Raw genomic sequence first — 19,261 nt, 5'->3', positions numbered from 1 at the left:
TAATATTTTCCAGCCACAGCTGACCACTGCTGAAAGCAAAACCACAGATAAGAGGGTCGACTGTACGTTTTTGTTCTTATGCCTAAAATTCTTCAACAAGCAAGGACTAATGTGAAAATAACTCTGCAAGGAACATGGATTCAAGATTACAAGTATCGAGGTCTTTTCTGACTTAGGGCCTTTGCGCTGGCTGTTCACGCTGCCTGGAAGGTTCTTCCCCTAGGGGGGCTCTTCCTTATAATTCAGCTCTCAGCAGAATGGTACTTCCTTAAAGAGTCCTCCCAGGCTAAGGTTGTCCCTGCCACCAATGAATCCCTGCTGGTGTGTGCTCCAGGCAAGGTAGCATGATATACTGGCTGCAAGCAGGGGCTTTGCAGTCAGAAAGATCTGAGTTCAAACCCCAGCTCTGCTTACCATGTGACCCTGGGCAACAAGCCTGACCTCGTCTGAGCCTCATCAAGTCACACGCTATTCGGTCCCACTGCCTGTTCTTTCCACGTAACGTTTCGTTATCTGGAATGACTTTATCTATTTGTGGGTCCTCTCTCCCCAGCAGAATGTAAACTACATCACGACAAGGACTTTTGCAGGTTGACTGCTACTTCTCCAGCCCCTCATACATAGTAGGCACTCGATAAATATTTCTGAATCAGTAAACTGGACCTCAAAAGACATTGGAGTTTGTCAGGATGAGAGGTACAGGTCGAGTATGCTGTCAGCCTAACAGCATGTCCCCATTGCATCAGAATATGCAAATTTCAGCCAAACTTACTTGGGAATGGGTACCCGAATTAGCGTCCCTTCCACTTCTGGGTTCAGATTCATTCCACTTTCTCTTATAGCCTTGATAGCTGCAGCTGTACACTGAAAACCAGATCAAAAGGTAAACAGAATTAGTAAATAATTATTACCAGATGCAAGCCCTCTGTCGATAACTGGCAACCCATCTTGGCAGAACATGGAAACATTTAGTTCTGTTACCAGTAAGATCAGGAAGTTACATTGGTGTAGAGTGCTTTGATCAAGTTGAATAGCAAACTATGTCCACTCCTGGTACCAGTGTACTGCGGGAGGAAAAAAAGCAAAGAGAAGGAAAAAATAAAAAGAAAACAGCTCTGCTTCTTTGAAAAGATTTCAATGGTTTGAGGCAACACAGATCAAAACCACAATAAATCCTCAAGGGAGGGGGGCTGGTCTGTGCAAAGATTGGTGTAAAGACAGATGAAAGATTTTATACATTAAAAATTCCAGTTGACATTTTACACTCAAAATATACCAGTGCCGACTTGAAATGAGTAAATAAATTTAACTCATTCGCATCTACACTTACACCAATCTCACTCATGTTTTGGAATGAGCAACGAATCCCTGCTGGTGTGTGCTCCACGCAAGGTAGCATGGTACACTGGCTGCAAGCATGGGCTTTGGAGTCAGAAAGATCTCAGTTCAAACCCCATCTCTGCTTACCATGTGACCCTGGGCAACGAGCCTGACCTCGTCTGAGCCTCTATTTCATCCTCTGAGACCATGTGCTGCTGTGTACACCTCAGCGACGAGTCAAGGAGGTAGTATGAGCAATGCACCTTGCTCTGTGCCTGGCGCACAGTGACACCCAGGCAAGGGGAGTTATTATATACCTTCGGGATGTAAAGGTAAGAATGCCCAAAAGCCCAAAACAAGGCTGAGCTGCTGTCATCACTTAGCTGAGGCACTGCTGTCCTGACTCACATCCCCCAGGGTCTTCTCAACAGTCCTGCTGCCCACTGTACCAGGTGGCACAGTGGCACACCGATTTCCCAAAGCGCCTCATCTCACCTCACAAACTGGTATAACCACAGCTGATAAGCACTCCTAAAGGATAAAAGATAGCAGTGGGAGAGACTTGCATGGGCACGACTGTGGAATTCATGAAAATGAGGCCTCTGACATTTTCCAAAGAATTTTAGGTTTGCCCAGAGCCAATCCCCATCCCTTGGATTCACAGGGACAATTCTCAGCATTGAGTTCCTCCCTAGACTTTCTGGTTCAAAAGAATGGGGCGTGTGGCATACCTATTTTACATTTTTTCCAGGGTTTGCTTTGATTTTTGAGGGAGTGCCTAAAGAGCTTATCTATTTCATCTGAAAATGACCTTAATTCTACAGGGACATAAGGTGTTACCATAAAGTCAAAAGATAAACCTGAATTTCTACGTGCGGATGAATAATCTAGGGAGGCTGTACACTAAATCTAACAGTGTGGCCACTGCTTGGAACAGTAAACTCTTGAAATGGTACCTTGACCACAGACTATTGGAGCTGGTAGGGCTCTCTGACATAACCAAGTACAGTCCCTTCCTCATGTATACAGGGACCTGTTGGATAAGGTCACATCCCTAAGCACAAATACGGTCTTCCCAGAGAGCCAAAGCAGGGGCGCAAGGACCTCTCCCGCCATACTTCCGCTTCCTGGCAGAGTTAAGCAGAGATGCTGGGCTCCTCAACTCCGAGTCCGATGATGTCACTCTGGCCCTATTTTCTTCCAGATCTCCTAGTTCAATATGCTTAGTAACTGTAGCAGAAGGGGATTTGACGTTTTTTAAATTGCCAAAAATAATTTGGAATTAGGTCTGCTGTATAAAGGGTATGGCCAAGGTAAATGAAAGAGCTGGATAAAGAAATGCAAGTTTCCTCTGCAAGAGAACTGCCTTAATAAAATGAAACGCAGACTTCTGAAGTTAACAATAAAGGGAGAATCTCCACTTTGAAGGGGTAGCCTGATCTCAAGTCTCCTAATCCTTTTCTGACACTTCTCACCAAATGACTGATAACTCATTGTGGTGACACCCTACCACCATCACCTCCCTTTCACAATCAGACCCAAGTGTTTCCATACAACCTTCCCCTGTAGGCAGAGGAGCACCCACTGCTGATACCAAGCTGGGCAGTCACTCTGTTTCAATATTTACATCTTCTCAATACAAGGCTCAGTGCCAGGTACATAGTAAGTGCTCAGTAAAAGCGTGTCGAATGAGCATATTAATAAACTGGCTCAGATCTATTAGAAAAACTCATCTCCTTACTTTTACATCATGTATATAACCCCCCAAAACCTTATTTTAGACTTTTCTTGTTCTGTGCTCATTCATATGCAGAAAAAATATAAATCAAGAGAGGTTTCATTTTGCAAAGAAACCTTAGAAGACATAGTTCTTCTAAAATATTTTAAATATATATATATTTCAGTTTGATAGGTAGGACGCAGAAACTCAGGGAATGACAGTCATTTTCCCAATATGACTTCTGAACTCCTCATGGTTCAAACAAAAAGGCATGTGTTTCTATGGCATTTCCATCTTTCATCTTAGCCGTTACCCTCCCTGAAGGGATGCTCACCGGTATCCCAGGGCAAGTGGGCTGTTCTCAGACGGCAACACTGACTAACTGGTGTGATGCTTGGAGCACTATGTTGAGAAATATCATAGACGCCACCTGGGGTCGGCAGGAGAGGGTTCTGTCATCAATTAGCAATGTCTGCTATTGCCATTCATAAGCTTATAACTATGCTAAACGACAAATGATAATAAAACTTTTGGAGACAGGTAAACAAGTCCTTGATAATTTGTGTTCAAGTCAACTGTGTTAGTGACATTTCAATTACTGGCCTTCCATTTTCTTTATATCTCAATGACTCCCTAGAATATAAGGTCTATGAAAGCAGGGACCTTATCTGTCTGAATCCTCAGTGAATTCCAGTATCTCACATAAAACCTAGTAACTTGCAGGGACTCAAAAAATGTTTGTTAAATGAATGAATGAATGGTAAGAGGAGCACAGGCTTTAGTGTCAAACAGATCTATGTTCAAATCTTGGTTCTATCACAACAGTGTGAACAGGGAGGATATTTTACTTCTCTGAACCTCAGTCTTCTCATCTATAAAACGGAGTCATCTTAATTTCATAGAGGACCTGTGTTGATCACATGAAACAGCACATGAGAAAGTAGTGCCTGGTGCACAGTAGACACTCAGTACACGTTAGCTTTCTTCCTTCCACAAGAGCAATAATGGAGCCTACAGATTTTTTTTTTCATTTGCCTTGTTCAAATCATGCTGTGGTTTTTTTTACTCCCTTCTTTTCTTTCCCATCATTAACTCTAGCTGCAGGCAAGTTTATGGAAAGCAGCAACTGTGTGTATCATTTATCAAGCAGGACACATGTTAAACAAATGCAACACAGTTTTCTGTCTTCAATGCATTTGAAAAGATTATGCATGTAAATCTGCATCGTGTCACCACAGCATGACACAGAAACGCACAGGTTTGGAAAGAAAGCCAGCCGCATGTGAGACAGAAAGGAATTACATAAACACAGAGAGGATTAGCTCAGCATTTTGAAGCTATGAACCTGGGTACTCTATGAACAGCTTCTAAAGGGGAGGAAGGAAATGTTTAGTTAGGGCTATTTGTTTAATATATACACCAGATGAGATAAAGGAATTCAAAAGACAATGTAACTCACACTTCCTCACTCTGTCCTTGTAAAGGATCTCTGTGAGATGCCTATAAAGGTTTCTGGCCCCTCCCCTCCCAAACCCACAGAATTTCAACTTGGAGAAATGGCAAAGATGGCTCTGGTTGAAAAATGACAATATACTCCAACTTCCTAAGAAAAAATTAAGCTGTTAATATCTTCTTTTGCCTCATGAGATGCTCTGGTGGCCAATCAGGTGTTTCTTCCGTGACTGACATTTGCTATTTAATAACAGAAGTGGCTGGCTCTGAAAAGCAATCTGCCTGATGAGGTCTTCAAGTAATTAGGAGGCTGTTCCCTAAATTGGCCTGCAGTGCCTATGGGATTAGATGAACCGGCGGAGAGGCCTCCGCAGTTCAGAGGGGGCCAGAAAAGGAAAGAGGTGACAGTTCCCTTTTCGTCATTTCTCTGCTCTTCAGTAACCCCAGGAATGAGTGACTCCCTTCCATCAACCTAATAACATATATTCATCCCTTTGAGGAAAATTCACTGAGTGCTTCCACGTGCCAGGCACTGTTTCAGGTGCTCAACACAACGAGACAGTCAGATATTATTCCTACATTCCCAGCTTACAATTTAGTGAAAGTGAGATGGAAAATAAAGACATAAATAAGTGTATATCTATTAATAATGATAAGAGCAATGACAAAAAAGAACTGTGCTCTATAGGAGAGGTCAGTGTGGAGGAATAACTTAGGCTGGGTAGGTTAGGGAAGGTCTCCCTGAGAAAGTGACATTGAAGCTGTGATCCCAAATATAAGTAGTAATCAGCCAGGGAAGAGTATTACAAGCAAAGCGAAGAACATGTGCAAAGGCTCCGAAGGTGCACATGGTGCAGTGTGTCTGAGGACAGCTAAGGTGGCTAAAACAGTCTGCAAGGATGACGGAGACACAAGCCCAGAGAGACTGGGAGGGACAGGCAGGGGCCATATCACGCGAAGCCTTCAAAGACACAGTAGTCTTTTTCTTAAAGATTACTTGAAGCCACTGACAAATGTAAAGCATGGGAATGACATAATCCAACGTGTATTTTTAAAAGTTCACTGTGGCTGTGGCATGGAGAATGGTGATGGGGCAATGGTGAATAACAGCCCCCTGGCAAGTGTGCTTGGCCCATTAACTACAAGAGCCCTCTGATTTGAAAGTGTTCATAGCAAAGGCTTTTCCTTACTTATATCTCTAATCCAGCAGGTTCAACTTTGGTCTATGTCTTTGGGAGAGAAATACTGAAACAGACAATCAGAGCAGGAAGGGACTTCAGATTCCTTCATCTCATGTAACAGATGAGGAAATGGAGGTCTAGAGAATGAAGCTACTTACACAAGGTTAAATAGCCAGCTGGTAGCAGAGTTGGGCCAGATTCCAGGTCCCCTAGGACTCCCAATCCAGGTCAATTCCCACTGGACCAATAAGGAAAAGCGCATTTATCTTCCTCAACTAGACTTAAAATCGTAGCCTCAAGGCTGAAAAGATCTAAAGCAACCCACCTTCCAGTCTTGAAAGCACTGTGCTCTATGTAATATTCTGCAATGGTCAGTCCAGTTTGAAAGCAATGTGAATTTCTAGAGGGTCTGCTCCAAATACTAATGCAGAAGTGACAAACTGGTGTCCCATAGGCCAAATCTGACCCATTAATGTGTTCTGTCTCATATTCTTTAAAAAAAAAAAAAGTGAATTACCATATTTTGCCATGTATAATGCACCCACGTTTTGGGCCCAAACTTTCAGGGGAAAAAAATCTTTCATTTTAATTTTTTAATTCAAATTTTTATTTGTTTACATTTATGTACTTGTTTTTGTATTATAAAGGAATTTTAGCATTTATTTTTTAACATGATACAAGACATTTTATGTAACAAATAATTACAAAACACAACAACAGATACAAGGTACAAGAAATTTTATGTACAATAACAAATTTACAATATTTACACATCACAGAAGGCCAAGAACTCTTTGTTGTTGCAAGTTTGTTGTAAGTCCAACAAAACCTATTGTATTCCAGGGTATTATTTTGGATGCGAAATATCATTATTGATTTTTAGAGTTACACTTTTAACTCATAAGCATAAATAAAAGAATTAAAAACATTTATATAGATACAGAATTAGTACTACCCGTGTATAATACGCATCCTTATTGTTCCCTCACAAATTTGAGCAAAAAAGTGCGCATTATACACGGCAAAATACAGCAGTTATCAACATTTAACGAAGATCCCACATAAAAATTTGGATTACTGGCTTCTGGAAATAAAAATCTTAGTATCTGGTAACGCTGATCACCAGGCCTACATTTCTGCTTGGAAAAGAGCACCAGGAGCTGGACATAGGCTGCTTCCTTCAGACAGGGCACGGGCTCTCCAGTTCACCACAGCCCCCTACATGTTGGCCCAGCACCAATCACTGCATCGCCACTGTTGTTTTTCTTAGATGGGGGTCTGTTTCAGTATTCAAATTGCTTGCCTGGCTTCTAGTGTTTGAGTTTAACAGAAAAGGAATTTAGAAACAGGAAAAGAGTTTTTCCTTATCCTTAAGTTCCCTTCTTATGTCTTCTCTCTTGTTTCATCCCCAGGTGGAGGGACTACTTCCTCCTGACTTGACCCCGCCTCCTCCATTCCAAAATAGACCAAGGAGAAGGACCCTTTTAGCAAGGCCACCTTACCTCTGGGAAGCTGGCCATGTTCACCAGAATCAGCTGTGGCGACTTCATGGAGATCTGGCCAATCTGGTTTAAAGCTAGCTTCCCATCAGCAGTTACCACAGTGATATGATCAAGGGATCCTGAAAGAAAAATGGTGGGGTCTCAGAATTCAGACGGACCTTAGCAGCCCCCAGCTAATTCATATTCGACTACTATTTAGGGATCCCTTATCAATGGCAAGACCAGTCAAAAGGTTTTCATAGGAGCAACAGTATCAGATGATAGAAAGAGCTTTGAAGTGTTGACAGAACTAGGATAGAATTCTTTACCAGCAACCAGGGCGGCCAACCATCCTGATTTGCCTGGGTCTGAGAGGTTTCCTGTGACACAGAACTGGATTCTGATTCCAATCACAGTTCTTTCCCTTATACCAGTGGAACTCGAATTTGGCTGTGTTGTCAGAATCATCTGGGAGCTTTTTCATTTAGATTCCTGAGCCCACCCCAGAAATCCCCATTCTGTAGGGCTTGGGAACCTGTGATTTGGGGGAGCCTATAATTTTTTTAAAGATCACCCTGCGATTCTGACACGCAGCCAGGTCTGAAACCACCCCCTTATATCATCTTGATTTTGGTACATAGATCCCCTTCAGAAACAAACAAATACCAACTATTAACACTTAACTGTTATCTTGGATCTGATCTTTAACCATATCTGAATTCTAGAAAACCCTGGGCAAAATTTTCAGCAACCCAATAAGGCAAGCAGATGGAAAAGGGGCATTATTCAAACTCCTTGATTTCCCACTCAAATGCAAATTACAAGAAAAACCTTACCATTCACAGTAGGATTCACTTAAGGATGGCTCATTCTGAGACACAAAGAGAAAGAGGGGTTTGGGGTTGGAAAGGGGTCTTTTAAACAAATTGGGAGTTGTCCCAGAAAACTGTTGTTGGACTAATACAGTACCATCCTATGGCCCAAAGATCTGATTTGAAGTACTCAACCAGAGTACTCAATGCCATCACAAGAGAGAAGGTGGTGACACCACTGGCTTCAATCGATCTGGAGGTATAACAGTAAAAATGTCCTTGATTCTGAAGACAACTGACCTGGATTCAAATACCAACTCTACCATCTCCTGCTTGTGTGACCCTGGGCAGATCCCTTCCACCTTTTGTGCGTCTGTTTCCTGATCTCTAAACGAGGCATAAAAATTGTACTTATCTCACAGACTTGTGATCAGGATTAAATAAAAGAGTTTATGGAAAGCACTTGTAACTGTGTCCTGGCATATGTAAGTGCCCAATCACTAACTATTATTATAACTTCCTGACTTTCTCCCATGTTTTAACCAAACAAACCTATTTACAATTTCTCTAATATAGTCTGATCTTTCTTGCCTCAAGACGTTTAGCATATATTTTTCCTTCTACTGAGAACGCCCTTCTCTGTTCAAATAACTCCTGCTCATTCTTTAACACTCCGCTGTAATGAGCATCTAATCTCAGAAATCTCATCTGACCTCCTAGGCTGGATTACAAACCCCCCAGGAGCTCCCAAGCATCCTACGCACACTGCTATTATAATGATAACCAATATTTGCTGAACACTTCCTACAAGCAAGAAATTGTGATAAACACTTCTATAATTTATTTGCTTTCATTATCATTATAACTCTGAGATAGTTCCACTATTTAACAGATGAGGAAACTGAGGCACAGAGAGTAACTTGCCCAGGGTCACAAGAGCTCCTAATAATGGAGCTTGAATTCAAACCCAGGTCTGACCAACTCCAAAGCTAAGGTCTTCACCACTCTGCTTTACTATATGATTTTATACATTTTGGTTTATTTGTCTGTCCCTTCACATTAGGCTCTAGGCTCTTGAAAGGTAAAAACAATGTGTTTTCTCTCTGTATCTATAGCACCTATTATTAACCAGCACAAAATAAGAACTCAATAATGCTTTGATGAATAAATGTATGGATGGATGGATGGATGGATGGATGGATGGATGGATGGATGAGAGAGGGCAAGAATGAACAAATGAATAAACCCATATCTTAGACAACTATTAAAAACAATCAACTCTCTTGGAGACAGAAACTGCTGGTAGACAGATGGAGGTATAAGAAGAAAAGTGCTTGCTGGTTCAGATAGTAATGAAAGATGATATGGAAGAATCTGGCCACAAAAGACTGGCTAAGTTCTGCCTGTTTCACCCAGTGTCTTCATGGCCCCAAGTTCTACACAGAACGTTACACAAACATAACCCTAAAGAGAAAGAAGCAAAGAGGAAATACCAATGGGAGGCCTTTTGAAAATGGGTCTTAATTCAGCCTTCCTGGTTTGCTACAAGATCCTCTGCCACAGAAGCCCCAGCATGGGCTTCCCAGTATGCAACTGTGGTGTTCCCATTCCCTAAATCCATAGCGACATAAGGCATCAAATCCTTTCCCTCAATCTGTCCCCAGCGAGAATCTCCCTTAGCCTCATTCCTGCCCCTCATTTTCTCAGAGGTTAACATTTAACAAATTACACTCCCAACCTCTTTCCAGGCCCATCATCTTTTTAAGTTCAACAAGAGTGAAGCTTGCTGGCTAATTTTAAGGATCACATTTCTCCCTGAGCTCCTCTCAAACCGCTCTCTGGTTTCGGCTGCAGAATGTTAACAGGCCAGAAGGCACAGGGGAGACAAAGCACTTTATCAGTTTCATACCTAAAATAATAAGCAAGTTTAAAATAAACAGTTGGGAGAGATTGAATGGCACGCTGTCCTGTCAGCAAAGGCCGAAATGCCCGAGTCTAAGGGCTGACAAATGACGGAATGGTCTTCTGGTTTCACAGTGGATCTCATCTCTGAACTCAGCATGTTTCTGCTGGTGTTTATAAACGGAGCTGTATATTTTTCACTTGGTTTTCTTAAGAACAAGTTCATGAAATATTTTCCAGTTTCCTTACGAACTATCCAAACCAAGACGTGAGTGGAAACAGCCCGAGCTCCCACAGATACCTTCAGAGGGGGTCCCAGGCTTGACTCTAGGATGATGACAATTTCCAAAAGGCCAATTTAACAGCAATTGGATTTTTCCTGCCTGCCTGCACCATTAGCTGACAACTCATTTCTTCCATCACATCTGCAAACAGTTCTCCTAGACAGTTCTGACATTTCCCACTTAGAAAGCCACTTGCAGGAAGTTATTAACCCAAACGTAATCTTCCTGGTCAAGCTCAGGGGTACAGAAATGCCTCGGGTGGGCAGGTTTGCAGCCAGTTGGTTCCCAGCAAAGGATAAGAACGGCCAAATAGGAAAAATATACCTAGAAGTATATATAGTGTTTATTATAGCCGTAAAAAATTCCCATTTTTTGAAAGTATGATTCCATAACAGCAAAGACCAGGCCTGTTTTTGTTCACCACTGTGTACCAGCACAATGCCTAGTTCATAGTAGACAAATATTTGCTGAATGGATAAATAAACGGAGTGTTAACCCATCGCTGTGCTAGAACCACATTACATATGTTCCCTCACTTATTTTAATACCCACCCCAAAGCTATAAGGTAGGAATTAAACAAGGAAACTGAGGACCAGAAAAGTATAGTAACCGTCCATGGTCACCAGTTAATAAGGATCAGAGCTGGAGCTAAAACCCAGCTCTACCAGAGCCATGCTTTTCTCACTATGCCCTTCTCCAAAAGACTGGTTCAGTCACTAACCTGGTGAGGTCCTTATATTTACAGTCTTATTGAAATTATCCTTCAGTGCTTCCATCACAGACTTCATTTCTTCTTCCACCTCGTCCAAGCTGATTATATCTTCAACCAAGGCAGTGTTAAGAGTCACTCTCGTTTGGGACTGTCCTTTCCCTTTGGCTAGAAAGTCAACATTCAATGAATAAAAGAACAGCAGCATACACAGAGACAATAAACAACTAGTGAAGAAATGCCTACTATGTGCAGGGAAAAATGCCAAGTGCTGGAAAATTATAGAACATTACCACTGCCCTAAAAAAAGGCCTCCATTTACTGAGTGTCCACTAGGTACTCTGCACTGTGCTAACCACTTTCTCAGACACTAGTGAAGGCACAGGCTTTATAACGAGATACCCCACGTGAAAATCCTGGCTATGATGCAAACCAGCTTTATGACCTTGGGCAAGTTACTCTACTTTTCTGAGTATCAGGTTCCTTACCTGTGAAACAGGGATACTATCAATATTGCCAGGTTGCTACAAGGATACAAATTTAAGTATTCAAATACCTAAAAGAGCACTATTCATATGGCAGGCACTCCGTAAATGAATTATTTCCTTATTTTTCAGAAAAATAAACAGACGATAAGAAAACTAAAATGACCTGCCTAATGTCACAAAGTCATGAAATGGTAAAGCCAAGATTTGGTCCCAGATCTGCCTAATTTTAAATCTATGAACTTTCCATTAGGCTACCAACAGAAAATCTAACTGGAGACAAAGGAAATACATTAATTCATTTTAAAAGGTAGACCAAGACAAAGATATGCAAAGTATTTAATGGCTGGTACAAACAGAACAGTAGTTCAGAAACATTAAACACCACCAGTGGTAGTGACAATGGCTAACATTTTAGAAAATCAACAGCACTGAGAGTTGAGCAAAATTATATGTTATGTCTAAACCATCATGATGATTTTTCACATACCTTCTGTCATGTGTATATACATAGATTGTTCTGGTGAGTAATACAAATATTCTTGCTTTTTTTTTATGGAGGGTGGGAGAAGGAGAAAAAATTAAATATATTTAAATAATACTATCCTACAGTTGTTCATTTACAAAATGTTTGACAAACATTTATTGAGATTCGTTCACAAAAAAATTTATCGAACGTCTACAGCGAGCTACACCCTGTGCTATTTGTATAGCATATTAATTTGCAATGAATTTCAAGTACATTCTTCTATTAGATACTCAAAGCAGCTCTCTGAGGTAGGAAGAACAGAGATTATTATTGTCCCCATTGTACAGATGAGAAATCTGAGGCATAAGCCATTTAAATGTTTTCCCTAATGCAACCAACCAGTAAGCAGAAGAATTTTTTTTTTAAACATTTATTTGCTTTCGTCACCATCATGCTTGAATCCTCGTTGCCCTTAAGTTAAGCTAAAGGCTTAGAATTTTCAGAACTGATGAAAGATGCAAATCTTCAGGTTCAGAAACACAATTTCCAAATAGGATAATAAAAGTAAATTCATACCCAAACAGCTTGTGAATGCAGAAAAGCAAGGACAAAGAGATCTTGAAAACGGCCAATAAGAACAGACAAATTAACCACAAAGCATCAAAGTTTAGAATAATAGCATACTTTCCAAGGGCAACAATAGAAGCTAGAACAATGGAAATAATTTTTTCAACTTCAGATTTTTTTAACCAAGTATGCAAGTTAAAACTTTACAGGTAAGGACCTGATACAAAAGACACCATGAAGTAAAATCGAAATAGGTACCTGTAGATCAACAAAGAATTAGCATTCCTAATATAGAAATCCAATAAAAATAAAAGGAAAAGTCAAACCAATGTTTTAAAGAGGCACTCAAACAAGACAAACACTAAACAGCCAGTTAAATGTGAGCAGACGCTGCTCACACGCTGCAGCTAACGTCTAGTTACTACTAGGAGCCTGCGATGCTGCTGGCATCAGAAGCCCCGTTTCCAGTCCTGTCACGAGCTAGACATGACCATGGGCAAATGTCACACATGTACCTCAGTTTCTTCATTTACAAAATGATGAGACCTGTGCTTCACTAGATAATTATAAGAATTTCTTCCCTGGAAAATTATAAATTTCTTCAGTGGATAATTATAAGGATTAAATTAATGTCAATTTTTTAAAAATTTAATGCAGGGCCGGCCCGGTGGCTCAGGCAGTTGGAGCTCTGTGCTCCTAACTCCGAAGGCTTCCAGTTCGATTCCCACGTGGGCCAGTGGGCTCTCAACCACAAGGTTGCCAGTTCAACCCCTCGAGTCCCGCAAGGGATGGTGGGCTGCGCCCCCTGCAACTAGCAACGGAAACTGGACCTGGAGCTGAGCTGCGCCCTCCACAACTAAGATTGAAAGGACAACTTGACTTGGGGGAAAAAAAAAAGTCCTGGAAGTACATACTGTTCCCCAATAAAGTCCTATTCCCCTTCCCCAATAAAATCTTTAAAAAAAAAAAAATGTAATGCAACATACAGATCAAAAGTGATTACTATTGTCACTATTAACAGAATATAAGTCTTCTAAGCATTAATGCTCTTTCAGCAACTTGTTAATTTTCCTATTAACCTGCATAAAACCATAAAAGGAAAGTCAATGGAAAAAAATATTCATAGCATATTTCTAGCACCATCCTTGGGAGTGGACTCTGCTTGACAATCTTCTGTCACTCATTCACTTAACAAAATTTTTTGATACATACTATGTGTCAGGTCCTGTTAGGTGCTAAACAAGAAAAACACAGGCCTTATCCTCATTGGGCCCAGCATGGAAGACATATACCAAACCATAACCAAACCTATAATTAATTAAATAATTAATGAGTGCTGTGCTAAGTACATCAAAGGTAAAATAACAATGTGCACGAGTGCGTGTAACAAGGGACCTGACCCAGCCTAAGAGGTCAGGGAAGGCTTCCCTGAGAAGTGACATTTAAGCTGAGACCTGGGGTATATCAAAGTCTCATTCTTGGATGACACAAACCATTAAGATCATCCATCTAAATCCACGGCTCTAATATCCCTTACCCAGCAACCTTCTGGTTTTAATTTTACTTCCAACACAGATCTTCCTTTAAGGAGAAAATATGTTGATCCCTGCCTCAAGCATCCTGGTTTGCTTGGCACTTACACCTTTAGTTGTAAATCTCAAAGAAAGAAATTAGGCATTTTCTGAGCCATGGTAACATATGAAGCAGTATGATAATGAGAAAACAGACCCTAGATTCTCCGTCACTGCGACCTTTTCAGCTAATCAGTTGTAGTATCTGAGACACCATTTTCTCATGCGGCAAAGAGAGAAATTCAGTACATCTGTGAGATCCTTCCAGCTATGATCATTCAAGGGCTACATATAAGAAAGGGGTGAGAAGGTCACACGTCTCTACCTTTGGCTTTCTTGGTAGCGAAATGACGGGTTGGTACAGCTGGATAGGCCATGGATTGCCTGTGGTTATTTTGTCTTCCATTCACTGTCTTCAGCATAACTTCTGAAACAGGTCTGGTCAAGGCTGCAAGGGCGTTGCAAACAGGAGGGTGGGCCAAACGGAAGCACCTTAATCCCAAGGCCATGACTGAGGACAATCCTTGTGAACACCTATTAAAAAGAATACGACAAAAAGGAGATCTAAGTAAAACAGACTCTATTACAACTTCAGAAAATAATCTGTGCCCATTATCAAACAACTCTTATAAACTGAGCTATATGCTACCCAATTTATCTCTAATCCTCTTCCTTACAGCTGTACAAGGAAATATGATTAGTCCCATTTTACAGGACAAAGAAAGTGAGGCTCACAGAGATTTAAGTAACTTGCCTACAGTCTGTAGGACTCCAAATTACCATGCTTTCTCCACTGCACCTAATGCATCTCAGCGCACAAGGAACACAGAGTTCAGCAAATGCACAGCAGCCTAATTATCTTTAATGACGCTAATTAAATCCTTATAGGAGAAAAGGAACAAAGTCTTGATAAAGTTATACTATAAAGAGGGAGGGTGCAGAGCACTGGAAGAGACTTTGAACTAAATAAGAAAACCATTTCAACAGGCATAAAATGACTGGAAAATTCACACGACAGCATTGAATTAAAATTTTCTTTGGTTCCTTATGCACTGATTACCAATTAGAATGCACTTTAATGTGAGTCTGAAGCATGGTTGAGGTTTGGGGCCTTCCATGTTACAGAACTAAAGCTCTGGAAAATGCCGCCCTTCTCTGTGTTAACACAAGTTACACTTCTGAGGGCCCGGACTACGGAAGGACGTTGGAGCCTACAGCTCCCTCTGAGAGCACGTAGTCCTAGCTAACTGGCCAACGGAGCTTCTGCCAGAACCTGGCTGTCACTCAGCTAAAAATTAAGAACAATTAGCCTCAAATATCTGGAAGCTACTATCTTTGAAAATCAGTCCCATCTTCATTAAAAAACAAAAATCCTATCCTAAAATTTGGATGCAGTATGACGAACTGAGTAGGAGCATCCACTCTGCACTCAGGAAGACCTGGAATCCAATGCCAGTTCCACCACCTCCTAAATGCCCTTGAACCTCTCTGCCCATTGAGTTCCTCACGTGTCGAGTGGGGATAATTATAGTTTTTACATCGGTTGGGAAGAATAAAAATAAATGAATTTATGCAGGTAAAACATGTGGCACAGCGGCAGGCAGACAGCCGGAGCCCCCCAAAAAGGAGAGCTTTGACGCCTTCCCTTGCAAAAACTTCCATGACAGGGTGACACACAATATAGAAATCTTGCATGTCATTACTGATGCACAGGTAGTCTAGAGTCAGATCTGGATGTAAGTATCACCTTTGGGCAATTCACTCCATCTTTCTGGGCATCAGTTCCCTCATCTGCAAAATGAGAAAGGTAATCCTGATCTTAAAACGACACAGTGAATATGTGTAAAGCACCTAGCACGGTGCCATGAACACAGTACTGCTTAATAAGAGCTAGCTGTCGTTATCGTTATCTGTTAAAAGCAAAGCAAATGAGTAGCCCAAAGGCAAATAATTCCTCCTGATGGGATTTTTAATGGTAAGGGATGCTAGATGTCCCTGATTGGTAGAGGAAGTCAGTAAAAACAGATCTGGATTTAAGAAAAACAACAAAGGAATAGTTTTTCCTCTTCTTCTCTATTATTAATAGCTACTACTGAGGTCAAGACTGAGCTGCTTGCTTTATCCATATTATTTCATTTAATCCTCTTAATAATGCCCAAAAAAAAGTAAAATCATAATCTCCATTTTACAGATGGAAAAACTGAGGCTCCAAGAGACTGGCACGGTCCAAAGGCATGGAGCTAATAGCTCTGCTCTATTTTGGCAAAATCATTCACAAAAGTTTGGCTCTAAGTGAGGTTTCTATATCTAGATTTTCGCCTAATATAGCCAATACCTAAATCACACATCCAAATATGGCGGTATAAAAATGTGTGGTTTTTGTTTTTTAATTTACAGGGTCTCAAGCCGGCTGCTCCATTTAAGACAGGTTTCCTGGTGTTCCTGTTGCAGGTCATACAACCAATCCACAAAGCAACAGGAAATCAAATTGGGTTAGAAATAAACAACCTTTGACAGAAAACGCAGCACCCAAAAGCAGACCCAGTACACGTGAACCGGAAGCCAACTCTATAAATAAACCACATTACTGAAATGCTTAAGGCGTAGATTTTAATTGCACAGAAGTCAGGAAATTTCAAAGTGGAAGTTCAATAAACGCAGTCCCTTGGACCCTTTACCTTAAAGACCTGCATATTAACACTCAGTTCAGCACAGAAGTCGAGGAAAGGAACCATTATGGGAGCCCAAGTGTTATCCGACAAAATTAACCTATACTCAGAAAAAAACATGACAAGAAGTATGTGGGCTTTGCACGTAGTCTTGAATTGGAATCTCAGTTCCCCTACTTACTGGCTGTGTGACCTTAGGCAGATTATTTAACCTCTCTGAGCAAGTTTCCAAGGCATCTTTCTCATGGTGACACTAATGAGACTTTAAAAAGATAACTGTAACAAAAATGAAACAATAGCTAATACTTATATAGTGATAACTATGTACTAGAAACAAGTGCCACTCTGCATATATTAGCTCATTTGAGCCTCACGATAACCCTTTGATATAAGTACTATTATTATACCCATTTTATGGATGAAGAATTTACCCAAGATTTTATTTCAGGCAGTCTAGCTCCAGAGTCTGTGCTCTTAACCATTATACTAAACCGTACATAAAACACTCAGTACAATTATTGGCATTATTATTCAAACAGTTGAGATATTTTTTAAAAGTACTTGAAATACACACTTTTTCCAAAGTTGAGGTTCTCAAAACTTGAATTTTCTTGTTTTTCACAGAAGGTGCATTTTAATTTTGGGAACTAGATGAGGAACACAAAGTCCTAGCTTACCTATTGCCCCAGCAATACCTCCCAATCCACCTGTATACTGCTTATATGTTCATTTTTATAATGTGGGTGTGCACACATGCAGGCCCTTGTATATAAAATAATGTCACACTGTGGATGAAAAAGTGGTTCTAATGAAAGAACTGATCAAATTCCTAACTGGGCAGGTCACAGTGTGTGTGTAGTCATGCCCCAGGCATATAACTCTTTAATAATAGTTTTATCTCTGCCTTAAGCAAGCTGTGTCCACTGTTTTTCTGCATCTATGTTAACACACCTTTGAAATGCCTCCTTTTCAAAGTAACCACCCTCAAAAGAGCAGATCACCTTGCTAACTATCCTGTAATCCAGTCCCTGCTTTGCTTTCTCCCACCTCCATTGGCTTCTTCCATAAAAAGAAGCTGCAAACTGCCATTCTCCAGAGCATCCGAGATCCTGCTTCCCAGCAACTGTCATCAGTTTTGATTCAAGTAAATTCTAATAAAATTTCTATACAGGTTAGGACGTTTCTTACATCGACAACATGTATTACGTGATTTCAACAACCACCAGAGTCGTGATTACCACCGACATTTTACAAATAAGCAAACTGATCTGTCATTTCCTTGCATAGTCCTCTTGCTCCATGGCCCTCAAACATACTGTTGAATTTGCGTGGAATGATCTTCCCCCACCTTTTTAATGAACGACCTCCCATTTTTCTTTCAGATTTCAGCCTAAGCATCACTTCTTCAAAGGACTGCCTTCCTTGGCTATCTCCTCCAGCCAAACTAGGTCAAATGTCCTGTAGCCCAATTACATAATACTCTATGCTTTTTTATAGCACTTACTTTAACAATTATCAGTTAATGCTTGTATAGTTATTTGATCATTGTCTAATTCCCTCCATGAGACTATAAGCACTATGGCCGTCTTGCTCACCGCTGTATCCCCAGGGCCTAGCCAAGTCCCTGAACACAGAAGACACTGAATGTGATGGATACATGAATGAAAATCTAGAAAGGTTAACTCCTTGCCCAAGATCACAATGCTGGCACTAAAATTGGAATTGAAATCTCACGACAGTAGGACCTAAGCTCTACTTCCCTGCTTCAATGATCTTGTGGTTTGCCAACTTTTCACTTAGAGACAGTAGGGCATGTGCTTCTCTAAATTCAGTGCCATGTAAAGGTATTTATCGTGTCGGACTATACACAGAATCATGTCCCTGGCACAGAGGAGGGAGGAGACACTTTGACAGGTGGAAAAAGAGCTTTTGTGTAAAAGCTAGGTCTGGATTCCATATTCCTAGCATTCCCTGCCAACCACCCTCTCTAGATTCGTAACCACCTTGTATCCAAAAAGCATTTGTGACAGCTCTACCAGTGATTTATGATTTGTATCACGTCATTTCTGCTACCTAGGTTTTGTTTCCTCCACTATAAAATGAAGGATCAGACCAAGTCTTCATTCGTTCCAACTATAAAACTTGTCCAAGAGTCTGCGAAATGCAATAGTGTAGTGAAAAGAAAAAGGCACTAAACTGAGAGAAGACGTGGGAAAGAGTCTCGGTTCCAGCACTTCCTAGATATGAGACCTTAGCTAGATCAAATTCTCTGGACCTCAACTCATCTGCAAAATGTAGATGACCGATCATTTGTAGGGGTTGTCAGGCCGATCGAATGACATAAGGGCTGCAGGAGCACTCTGTAAGCACAGAAGGGCTAGAGAGATGGCAACTGTTTTGCCACGGGACTGCACCGAGTGATGGTTACGAGTGGAGGCTTTGGAATTTAAGCCCCACTAATTACTGGCCACGTGACACTGGTAATTTATGAACTTCCGTCTCTTCATCACAGAGGGTAATAATACCTACCCCATGGGATTGTCCTGAAAATTAATATTTCTGCCAGGCAGTGGGCTTCTAAATGGCGGCTACAATTTAGTAAGCGACCCCCGCCCCCATCCTCGAAGTTCCCAGCTGA

At 41.0% G+C, this 19,261-nt stretch overlaps 1 protein-coding gene across 2 annotated transcripts in view; it reads right to left on the bottom strand.

Moving 5' to 3' along the window:
- Nucleotides 1–19,261, bottom strand: part of MRRF (mitochondrial ribosome recycling factor) — a 49,417-nt gene that overhangs the window by 29,812 nt on the left and 344 nt on the right. Inside the window, exons 2-5 of one of the 2 annotated variants that reach the window (XM_033122770.1) lie at nt 14,280–14,488; nt 10,875–11,030; nt 7,176–7,294; nt 773–864 (exon numbers count right to left, since the gene is read on the bottom strand). In XM_033122770.1, the coding sequence (XP_032978661.1) occupies nt 773–864; nt 7,176–7,294; nt 10,875–11,030; nt 14,280–14,463 (551 nt within the window). In that variant the 5' untranslated portion in view covers nt 14,464–14,488. The remainder of the gene's footprint in view (nt 1–772; nt 865–7,175; nt 7,295–10,874; nt 11,031–14,279; nt 14,489–19,261) is intronic. The other variant, XM_033122769.1, reaches the window with a different exon arrangement.

Source organism: Rhinolophus ferrumequinum, chromosome 12 (genome assembly GCF_004115265.2).
Source record: "Rhinolophus ferrumequinum isolate MPI-CBG mRhiFer1 chromosome 12, mRhiFer1_v1.p, whole genome shotgun sequence".
Taxonomy (NCBI): Eukaryota; Metazoa; Chordata; class Mammalia; order Chiroptera; family Rhinolophidae; genus Rhinolophus; species Rhinolophus ferrumequinum.
Note: the sequence above shows the minus strand (reverse complement) of the source record. Positions and strands in the feature narration are given on the sequence as shown.